The sequence below is a fragment of the Ruditapes philippinarum genome, unplaced genomic scaffold (assembly GCF_026571515.1).
Source record: "Ruditapes philippinarum isolate M1 unplaced genomic scaffold, ASM2657151v2 ctg2131_1_1_1_1, whole genome shotgun sequence".
Lineage (NCBI taxonomy): Eukaryota > Metazoa > Mollusca > Bivalvia > Venerida > Veneridae > Ruditapes > Ruditapes philippinarum.
In genome coordinates this window covers 125,449-137,753 of record NW_026864907.1, presented here as the reverse complement: position 1 = coordinate 137,753, position 12,305 = coordinate 125,449, and the positions used below count along the sequence as shown (strand labels likewise).

The 12,305-nt window shown below is 33.0% G+C and overlaps 1 protein-coding gene across 1 annotated transcript in view; it reads left to right on the top strand.

The window, feature by feature from the left end:
- Window positions 1-11,094: 11,094 nt before the first annotated feature.
- LOC132727229 (neurogenic locus notch homolog protein 2-like) overlaps window positions 11,095-12,305 on the top strand; it is a 38,047-nt gene continuing 36,836 nt past the window's right edge. Inside the window, exons 1-2 of the mRNA XM_060712647.1 lie at window positions 11,095-11,224; window positions 11,959-12,082. Of these exons, the coding sequence (XP_060568630.1) occupies window positions 12,019-12,082 (64 nt within the window). The 5' untranslated portion in view covers window positions 11,095-11,224; window positions 11,959-12,018. The remainder of the gene's footprint in view (window positions 11,225-11,958; window positions 12,083-12,305) is intronic.

The window sequence follows — 12,305 nt, the reverse complement described above, 5'->3', positions numbered from 1 at the left end:
AGCAGTCTCCAAGAAGATGTTGTTAATTCAAATCAACCATCCCGAATTTTTTAAACTCATCAAAACCTGATGAAGACCGTGAAAATTCGGAAATTGTCAAAACCCTTTAAAACCCTTTCGATAAAGAAACATTAAAATGAAAAATTTGAAAAAATTTCAAAATGGGTTCACTCATAAGAGCCTTTTTGCTCTTAAAGAAACGTTTTTCCTCTTTTAAGAAGTCTAAGAAAAATAAGCCGGGCATTGAACTGACACAGAAAAAGAAACGTTTAAAACTTTTTAAGCTGTTTCAACAAAACTTTTTTGCAAAAAAGGTAGGTTACTTTCTGAAAGGGAAAAAGTATTCCAAAAAGCAGCCCCGTATTGTTTAAAAATGAGAAAAATTTGTTGCAATCATTGTTTTAAGATTTTTGGGGGAAAAATATTAGGGGAAAAGGCCCTCTGCCTAATAATGTGAAGCAGCCCATTATTAATAAAACCCAAAAAATCACAATTTTGCCACATGCTTAAATTTGACATTAAACATTGAAAAAATTCATCACCAAAGGGAGACTTATGACAGAAAAATTTCTCTTCGGGACAAAAGGGTTTTTGGGGGAGTTGGGGGCAAAACCCTCAAATCAACAGAAACCTTCAATTTATGCGTGATAAAGTCGCAAACTTTCGGGGGAAGCCCCCACCCCAGCGTAAAGTCAGATTTAAAAAAGGCCCAAAGCAAGGGGAAGGGGGGAAAGGGGGCCTCCAAAAAAAGGGGGGTTTTTTCCCGTTTTAACAGGGAGTTGGTTGGTGGATTTTTTTCTTTTTTGGGGCGCCGTTGGGGAAAACGGGTTTTTTTGCTTTTGCGAACTTTTTTAAAAGGAAGGAAATTTGGCAAGAAAAAGGCAAAACGAAAAAGGGGCTATTAAAATTGGACCTACACATGAGAGGCGTATTGGGAACGGAGCTCATTGCGTCTTACCAGAAGGATACTTGATGCTAATGTTATTAAAGGACTCATTCTCAAAAACTCCTCACGAAATTCTCTGTACCTTTATGTATGAGTGAGAATGCAATCAAAACTCGCGACCTATATGCTCCCATTTCCATTGAGAGCCCTGAAGACCCAGAAGTATGACTCCTTGCAGATTGCTCTATACTCAGAAAGCTTGAACCTTGGAAGGTGAACTCATCTTATTCTTTGAAAGACAATTATTATAAAGGCACAGTGGAAGTATTGCTGCAGTTCTTAAACCCAAAACCCTTTTGGAGACAGCAATTTGGAAAAATGGATATCTTCCCAAACATTCAAAATTTACAAAAAAATGGTTACAATGAGAACAATCCATCAAAAGAAGGTGAAATTTTGAGTTCTTTGTTGAAAGGACATCGAACTCCATCGGAACTCAAATTTTGGGCCAAAATTTGGTGGTTTCAGCCAGAGGTTTTTGCTAGTACGTAGATGGGGAAAAAACCGTACAGTGGAAATAACAATTAACGAAGGCCTTGGAACCAGAAACAGCTAGTGCGTCCTATCACGGAATTGGTTCTTTTCTTGATTGAACAATGTTGAACAACGTTAATAACAGTACTTTCGGTGTGATAAGCAAATTGTGCTATTGATAACTGATTTAATTGTAATGGAGGATAAACTAATATCCTTAGAAATACAAGAACACTATGCTTATGATTTATTCATGTACAATGATAAGTATGATAAGTTACACTTGTTAAATCGTAATCCATTTTTCAATTTGTTTTCTTTGGTGATATTTTGAAATTGGTAAATACTTTTGTTTTTAATTTTTGAGTCTGTTTAAGTTTTAACAATGTTATTCATTTATCAAAATTGTATTGTTTCAAAATTTAAATGTTAAGAAGAGCATAGAAGTTTGGTAATTCATACTAAACGGAGAGTGTACTGGAACAGGTGTTCCAGTGATTTTTGTTGAATTTTGTTCTTTTCGGTATTTTCGGGTACTTTTCGTATATTTGCAACCACGCTAGTTTCCCGTTGTTTCCAACGAGTACATTTTATACAAAATCAATATTCTAGTCCTCATAGCCCCACATTGTGTAGGTTTTTACTTTATTTTCTTTCTTTACAAATTTTGGAATTGATTTAAATCGGAAATTAGTTAATTTAAAATGTAATTAATGTAGGTGAGATAATGTAATATGTTTTCGCGTTATGTTTCGTACCCATAATTTTTCGTTCCATGCATTTTCGTACCAAAACATAGTTATGGTGTTTTTTAGTGTGGTTTTATTAAGAATTATTCACAAGATATTTACTTTAATGTTTTGTAAGGAGAATTTCTCTATTACTAGTCAAAACTTTTTACCAACATGTGTCTTTCAACATTGTACTTAATCAATTTTACATAAAAGTCTGTATATTGTTCATGTTTAAGACCCGATTGTTGAATTACGAGGTAGTCAAACACTCCTCCGGAGTTTGCTGGTTAACATGTATTTTTCCCAGATGATTTGTTAGTTATACAGCGTTATTTTGTATCATTTCAGCTTTTTACCATATTCAACGATTTACGGAATAAAGGTTTAAACTTCATGCGTCTTGGTTTTGCCTCGGTAGCATGACATATTGAGGCTTTTTTTTAAATACTGAACTATTTTTTAATAATAAAATGTAATGTAGTATACTGTATTCTTAAATTTCTTTGATTTTGACTTAAAATCTAGTCTAAGAATGAAAGGCAACTTTGTTTATTTCCATATTGTTGAGTCTTTAATGCTTGTAATAATAGAAATTGTAATTTACTTACGTATTAATTGTTTTTAAATAATTTAATTTGTAAAGAGATTGTTTCACATTATTCAAGTAAGGGAACAAAAAAAGTGATTGAAATAACTTGGCATAGATACAAATTAAACACTGGATTATAACTATCTCTGGTAGAAGTCAATTATAATGTTTTATGCTAACATAGAAAATTAGAGTATATTTTGTTAAAGCTGCGCTAGTGTAAATTAACAGTTTTGACAGTAAACAATTTTGTTTAATTGCCGTTTCAGAATGGACTGATTTTCAATTTAGTTGTTGTGTTTACCTAACTCACAAAAGAATAGGAAACAGCATAAAAGTTTCATTCTCTTAAAGCGTAAGTAAATCATTTCATGAAAAAAATTAGTTTTGAAAGAAAAAATATATTATTATGATAGCATTCTTATGTCCCTTTTCAGACATTTGCACAAAAAAAATGTTTTATCTTAAATTTGTTTTATCTTAAATTTATAGTTTTAAAAAAATATAAAAGCTTAACCCAGAGTAGTTACTTCTTATGTGAAGGAAATTTGTATAAAAATTATATATTTTTTTAATAAAAGTATTCAATACGATATGCAGAAATGTTTTTATTGTTGAAGAAAATTCTTAAAACCGTTAATAGTACAAATGTTCATGATTTAATAAACTAGTCATCAACAATGCATTAATATATTGTCAACATTTTATTTGTTAACTTTAGATTTCAAGATGGCCTTCAAAATCAGTAGATTGAAGGACTTGACTATTAACAAGCATGAATAATTGAATCAACTACGTATATTTTTTTTCGGATTTTGCAACATTTTTGAAAACAAACCGTCAGTCAAAGTGAATCACAAATAAGAAATTTAGCAATGTTTTTCTCTTGGCTTAAAGGAAAGGACCATGCAGTGCAACAATAAATTGTCAACCAGCCTTCCGGGTTAATAATATACTACACTTTCAGTTTTGGCACATTCAAATCAATTTGAAGTGTGTAGGCAAATTACAAACGAAATACAAGCTTTGTATAACATCATGTGACACTGGGCATGCAAACAAATGTAAATACGGTCTTAAATATATATCAGAAAGTATCTAAGGAGAGTTACACTTGGGTAAGGAATTTACAGATAAAGTTTTAAATCGACGAGAGTAGTCTAGAAAACACTCAATACACATTATAAAGATGAGTTTTACTTCCACTGAATGGCAACGACATTTGTTTTTTTTGAACATCACTTTCAGAGATCACATTCCATTGACTTAGCATCAGAAACTTATGACAGTCTTCTGTCAAGGAAATCTCTTTTTTTAGAAAAATTTGAAAAAAACCCAACCGATATTTTCAGATCTTATGATTCAAAATTCCACAAAGAGAAATTTTAAATAGACTTAAGCGTAAAAGAAATTGCCGAAACTAACCAAAGAGTATATGTTTAGGTAAGTTCAGGCATAGTCCATTAATGCTTGAACTTGACATCACTGAGTCTTTACCAGTATTCATCGCTTATAACAACCATTGTGTGTGTAGACTGTACACAATCGTCGTAGCACTGGTCCCGGTATCCATGCTTACATAGAGCTGTCCAGATGACTGTGCAGACAGTTTTTCTGACATAACCAGCAATCCATTTCACATTTTCTAGAAAACGACACAAAGACGTTTTTTGCGAAATTTCTTTTTTTTTTTCGCTGTGGTTCACTAAATCAGTAATAATAATTTTGAAATTGGGCTCAGCCAGGTTTGGAATCCGGGACGACTTTTTAACTGGAAAGTTACAGGATCAAGTGTTGCAACGTATGGAAGAATATCGGAAGGGTGGATGTCTATTTTTGAAAGATGGGTTAGGAAACTGTGATATATGTTGCTTAGATAAGTTTATGAAACCATTTATCAATTAACTCATTTGAATGTTATTCAAGAGGGTACATTGAAACACCTCTTGTGATTCAACTTCTCTTTGAAGGTTATATAAACAGGAGTTCAATGAGGCGTACTGATGACAAGCAATCATTCTTGGCTAAGAAATTTAAAAGAATTATATTGCCAGTATGACAACACTATTGAATTCTCTTAACAGATGTTACTTTGGGATCATACAGGATATGAACACACAGGAACTTATTTTTTGAATTATCAATTCTATATCTGCTGTATTCAATCTGACATCAAATCAAGCGGAATAACGTTTGGTATTAGAACAGCTGAGGATAAAGTGAAAGAACTGACCCACAGTGAGAAAACATACTATAATACATATTTAAGAAAATACCCCATGACCTACTTGTCCTGCAGTTGGTGAAAAGATGGATTGTAATTAGTTTACGCGATTGTGTTCTAATATTAATGATGGACAATCTAGTTAGATTAAAGAAACGAGCAGACCCGGATCCTGGAGAAATCTAGATCAATGCAGTTGTGTACCCTACCAATAACTATAAAAAGGTATTCCAAGAGATTCATCTGAAGGTAGACAGCTGGCATATCAATGAATGTGACCAAATCGATGACCTTTGCGAATGTAAGAAAGATGCATAATTTCAAAAAGAGATGAGGTTTGACTCATTGTTGCTCACACTCTCAGATCAAACAGAATTTGTTGCTTGATAAATTGCCAAAAGCTTTTCAGCTTTGGATTCAGAGTCTTATGGAGACAAATATTTTCAGGTAAGACGATTTGTGGTGTATATTTAACGTACATTTTTAATGTAAGACAAATTGCATTCTGAAATGTTTTTGAAAAACGTTTTGCCTTAATTTTAAGACATTTACAATTGTCACTACAGAAAACAGTTATTCAGATTCGACTTTCAGAAAAAATATAAAGATGGCATTTCATTTTTTTACAGAAAATATTACAAAACACGAGAATGAGAAACGAGGTAATTAGTACCATTGAAGATTTCAAACACAAACACATTGAAGCAGACGAGGTTCGTTAGTGCCGTTGACATTATAACACAAAACAAGCTAGCATATGAGGAAGTCAAGTGCTCTCGATATGTCATTGGCTTCATTACATTTGGAGGAATGTGAGGTATGTACTTTTAACATATAACTGTCTTTTTTGTTTGTGTCTTTTACTTGAGAGAAAATTAAATCATGACTACAATACTATTAATTATACCTTATTCTTTTATCAAAAAAAACTCAATCATCTATTTTTTTTTTTTTTTTATTTCACTAGATTGAGGAAGAGATTCCTACAGTTGAAAATGTAAATGAAATGGCAATCAACTTCAACAGCAGACATTCAAGAGGTTGATTGCTCTGATTCGCAATTCCAGATATAGATATGGAGAGTATAGGTGTTGAAAATACACCTGTAGACAATGAGACGCTTGAAGATTCTTTTCATCCTACAAGTGTTAAGTGATTCAAGAAGATAATCAACCGTAAACGGTTCAGATGAGACGTCTTTGTAATGACTTGGAACAATGAGGGATATCCAATTTTTGGACAGAACATTACTTCAGCTTGGATTTGTACAGTACAAGTCCCTCCATCTTTTCTCACAAGCACCCCACCACCAGCAAATTGGAAGAGATGATGACATCAAAAAGCTTTAAGGAAATATTGGATGAATGTTCTAGTTAAGACTGACAGTATACACACCAATTAGCCATAAAATCCTGTTTGCACCTGATCATAAAGATAGCTTCAAATTTGTTCAAACTGAGAGAAAAGTTCAAAGAAGTATGAGACCTTGCTTCCAGAGTTTCCATCATTTGCATTTGCGAAAATCAAAGATAACTACTTCTTTGCAGTTGCATACAAGGATGCTGGCATATTACACATATTGAAATATATGAGGGATGAGGAAATTTCAAGAAGTGGCGGAAACTTATTTCAGCAGAACATATTGAGATGGCAACAAGATATATTCGAAAAGGCTTTCTGTGGCTTTACATATGTCATTTTACATCAGATACATAACAAACGTTTCGACGCAAACAAACAGGCAGAAATGGAACGCAAGGTACTGACCTCTGAACATCCTGACGGTGATTGATAGGTTTCAAAAAGTTTCCTTGAAGAAGGAAGGCAACGAAATGGTACATTTTCACTGCATTACGACCTCTTGATACATTTGCGATGGAAGTAAGTAACATAGCTTTGGCAACGACTTGGAGAAAAAATTAGGCCTATAGCCGCTACTTTTGCATCTGTCAGGTCCAGATTACCATTTTCTTTTATGAATGGGGCTTTCATCTTATGCAGCCTTTACAACAAAGTTGCTTCAAATGAGTATTGCAAATGTGGTCCAATATTATAAGAACATGAAACATGCATTGTTTTAAGCAATCCAATTCAAGGAAGTGATATCAACTTTGGCTCTTGACACACAACGGGAAATTGATCAACAAGGATGCTATGAAAGCATTTAGATCTGGATCGACAATGGCATCAAAGTCATACCACGAATGTCCTTTCTAGATTACCTAAATGAAAGCACATATAGCTGCAGTGGGCAATAAATCTGTTCCAGTTAAAGAAAAAACTCCATCTAAGCTACTTGGAGTCACAGGGTTTTCCAGCACCAGATGCTAAATATATTTTGTAAGGTAATACATCTTGTTCTTAGACAGAATGGACTTTCTATGACAAGAAGACAAAAATATTCTAACAATGTATATGATTCCAAAAAGGCCTACTCTGTCAAAATGCGATACTTTGACATGAATACCGATAATGTTGGAAAGTACCTTATTAAGAAATACATTGCGGATCTCAAACCTTTTTGGATGTTCGAAAATTAGATGAACCCGACTATATGCCAGGTTGAAGGACCAAAGGAACTTTTGCAAAAAGTTAAAAAAGCTCACGAGGGGTCACAAAATCAAAACGTACTTTATATAAAACATTACAGTCGAACCAAAACCATACGTGAAAGAAAGAAAGAAGAAACTAGAGTTAAACTTATTAAGAAGGAATTTAAAAAAATGGACTGTTTTGAGTTTCAGAAATGAATGCTTGTCAAAGCCATTGTCAAACCCGACTGTCTCTAAACCGAAGGTACTGAAGTCAAGTTGGTGTTAGAACAAGCAGCTAAATGGATTTGTTTGGTTGAAAGGTTGCAACACAGACAAAAAGGCCACAAAATTAAACTGTGAAAAGTACTTAGAGGAAAGTGGTCTCATCTATTTGTCAAAGAAGTCTCTTCCCGAAAAAATATCGCAGACAGCTATCGTAGCAACTATTGAGTTTGCAGGTGTAAAATTCAAAACACAATCTACCACTGGCAAGCATGACCTTAAATATGTTGAAAATGCAGTCCTTGATGTAGACAGTGAGCTGCATATGGTTTCATGTGACTGCGATGAAACAAAATGTTTTCACCCAAAGGGAATGTTCACAAACCCAATCAGAGCTGAGTTTTCATCAAATGAACGTCCAAAACTTAGTGTCTTAAATAACATTAAGCAGATCAAAGGAGAAGCAGAACTTTGCACAAATAGACTGGCTGTTTGCGCGCTTATGAATCTTTGCTTTCTGACACAGATTCTGCTGTTAGTTTTGTTTCTTCCAGGTGATATTGATGCAGTCCCACTTCATATGAATTGCAATTGCTACAGCATTGGCCAAGATCTCCTCATAACCAGTACAAATTCAAAAATAATGCTTAATGTTGTTTTAAACAAAAGCCAGGAATGGTCTATGACCACATACAACATCACTGCAATTGTGTCTTATCTGGAGGAGTATTGGAAAGATCATCATATTGGACAAAAAGTATCTCTAGCATTGAGTCTTGGAGGCAATGATTTTTTGCCAAAGTTCCACGGAATTTCACACAAGAAAATGCTGCAAACTTAGATGGAAGATTTGTTTACGTCAGGACTTTTTAAAATGGAAATTCATTGTCACACAAAATTATTGAAAATAACGTTTGATGTCAATTTGTTCAAAGAACTTGTGAAAACAATTTATGCGCCGAAATCTGTCGATCTTAAACAATTCACATATGAAGAGATCAGACAGCTTTCTATCTTACCACCAAAGGCAAAAACTATTAATGAATACAGAAACCCACATAATTTGATGCCTCCAGACTCTGCTATTGAAAATCTGGGTAAAAATGTCCAGTGTTTGGTAGATTACTACCATACAGCCGGCCATGATGAGGCACTTTTTTGCCAAAATTTCTAGAAAAGGGTTGTAATGAAAAAATTGATAGATGGAACTATAGAGTATGATTTCGGTGCTGACTCGTATATGAAAGATGTTCAGGAAGCCATTGTTATAGATCAAAGCAGAAATTCTCATAAAATGTCAATGCACTCAAAAAAGAGAAAACAGGATGACACGAGCCAACAAAAAAGGAGCAAGGAGAAAAAAATTTAAACCAAATGCTTACGTAACACCAAAAGTAAGATTATTTAGTTTATTGAAAAATTCTACATTATAAATCTATACAATCTTTCCTAATCATATGCTATTATTTGCACTACTTTGTTCCATTTTATTAAGCATTTAAACATAGTTATTAATACACAATGGCGTAGGAAGGCTTTCTGAGGCTAGCTTTTTGTAACACCATTAATTCCTTAAATGCACGTGCCTTTTTGTATCTGAAATAATTCAAGTTATCCCACAAGAGGTGTTCCTTTACCAGAAAAGCTGGAAAGTCACTATAATACCTTCACAGTGTTAAGTGAGGTGTAAACCCCAACTTAAACCCATTATTTTCAACAAGTGTGTATAATTTTAATACATATGTTATGTTTTGCAAATTGTCTATTAAAGCCTTTTTTATTTCAGAAAAACTGCAACAAGAAAACAGTTACCAGTTGACAGGAAATAGAAACAACATGATAGTGCTAAGGAACTATTAAATTCAGTTTTGGAATTATTTTTATTTATCATGGAATACATGATTTTGTACATTAAATTTTTATCCATGTTGCGGTATCCATCCACAGTTCTTACAGAACAAATACCAGTTTTAGTATTAAGAAATACTTCTGTGAGAAAAAAGTGACACTGGAATGCTTTCTTCCTGTATTTATAAGTTAATGTGTTACACTTAAAAGAAAACATTTAAATGATCATTATTCATGAAAATTGCCAATGCAATCTTCTGCAAATAACCACTTAATAATAAGTAAACAATTATCAGACTGTACATTTCCATTAATAATAAATACTTGTTTTGTTGTAGTAGTTAGTTAAAGTAGTAGCTGAATGGATTTTTTAATTTAAATATAAAGGTATGACAAGGATATTTTGAGATAACCTTTCAAGTTTATTTTAGAAAATATTGATAATTGCTAAACAGTCACTTTGTAAATATAAAATAAATATGTTTTGACTTCAAAAAAGTAGTTACATTATGTTTTAAATTATACACACTATAAGTGGTCACAATATGACTATATGATGTCATTAACAACCATTTTTTTAAAGAAAATATCAACTTTACTTGACCTGTAATAAGGGTATTCAGCATCCCAACATCCCATGGTTTTAATTAATTCTTTTTATTTAATTTAACAATAATCACGTCAATATTTCATAGATTTAGATAATTTGTGGTTGAAATATTTTACAACAAGGATGAACATATCCATGATAAAACTATTTATAAGGTCAACATTAAATGGCACATTAGGTCTTCTGCTAATAAGTAATGTAAATAAGTACTTTCATTGCAATGGTTTTAGTAATTAAAAAAAACTTTTTTTTAAAATGTATGCAAATCTCTTATTGTTTTTATAAAAATACATCATGTAGTATCTCAGCTAAATGAAAAAATCTTAGCTTTCCATTATAATGCTAAAATTGTTCTCTATATCCTCCAACTATACATTCTTGAAACATGATAGCATCATAAAACATTCAAAGGTACTACTATCAGTGATACCGTGACAAGCCATGTAATTATAATTAAATGCTCATCACTGGCCAGAGATAGCAAATTTTGGGGGAAAACTGGAAATCTTGGGTTTATGCGTAGGACTGCTGCAGAAAATACCTATATGTGACAGCTAATGACAATTTTTATACCATAAATTTTATGTATTGTTTTCTTTTTTACTTCAAAGACCTAAGAGGAGCACAGTATATATTGTATCATTTAACATTTTCATTTTCAGTTATTGATCGTTCACCATTATTATAGTCATTTTTATAGCAGAAAATGAAAAAAATGTCACATAAAAGCACTGTTTTCCGTGTATTACCATCTTCAGAAGCCTTCTGAAATCCTGTGCACTTGTTCTTTTGTTTTGTTTGTTTTTTTTAACAGGTGGTAATGCACAAAAAGGTACATTAGCCGTATATTATGCTGTAAGTACAAGCGGACCTATCTAAGTTGTGAAGCACTTAATGAACTCCTTTATCATATCTGATGATAAGCTTGGCATAATTTAAAGAAAAGGCAAATCGTGATTATCTTATCTTATGAAGAAGTTGTAAAACAAAATGAATAACCTGCAGGCATTTTTATTAAATTAGGAACTGTTATAGTCTCTTTTGTAAGTATGAAATTTAATTATTATTTACTCCGAGTAGATTTTTTTCCCTACCGAAATAGAATAGATTTTACACCGGAAACGTGACAAAATCATTCAAGACCTTCCTGCTGGTTAACCTGTGAAGGAAGACACCAGATGGCTCTCCATTAAATAGTTTAAATTTGCTCTTTGTACATGTAGTATCATCAACATTCCATGGTCATTGGCTACAAACCACTTGCTTCTCGCCGCTGTGGGTTCGAATCCCGCAAGTATTTTGGATTTTCTTTCATGTGAGGAAGCTATCCATATATCTTACAGAAGGTCGGTGGTTCTGCTTAGGTGTCCGTTCATGCCTGTAAAAGTTCGAGGTCTTCCTCAACCAGTAAAGCTGGAACGTCGCCATATGACCTGTCGGTGTGACATAAACCCCAATCAATCAAACAAACAAACGAAATCAAAACCCATGGTGGTATTTGAACTCAAATTAGCGGCGGACTAGCTAGTGATTCAAAGTCAACCTATTCACCATGTTTACTTTTGAAAAGAACCATAGAAACATAAACATGATATAGCAACATGTTTTTATAAACATTTTATTAAAATGGCAAAGCGATTAAATTTATTTCTTAGGTTCTTAGGAAAAATAATTCGATATGATACTAAAAACTTAATACTTGTAATTCATTCAAATGTATATTACCACTTACGTTGGGAATAATTTAAAGTATGAATTGTCAAGAACTTTTCTTCAGACACAACTGGCCATAGGATCTGATTCCCGTACCACGTGGTGACACCATATTCACTGTAGTATGTACCAGTTGGCGTTAGTGCTGTTGCTGTGCTGCAGCTTTGCCCTTGCGGAAAACATTTCAGGTAGGTGCGTTTTCAGTGTTTTTTATAATGAGTGTATTGTACATTTCAAACAGCATTGCACATGCGTGTGCGTGCATGCGTATATATTATAAGTTATAAATATTTTTGACAGGTTATATGGTCCTATATATAAACGGTTGTTTGTATATATATAAGCCGATCCGCTGGAAAGAATAGTGTGATTTCTTCATGAATTGTCAGCAGCTGTGTAAATTATTAGTTA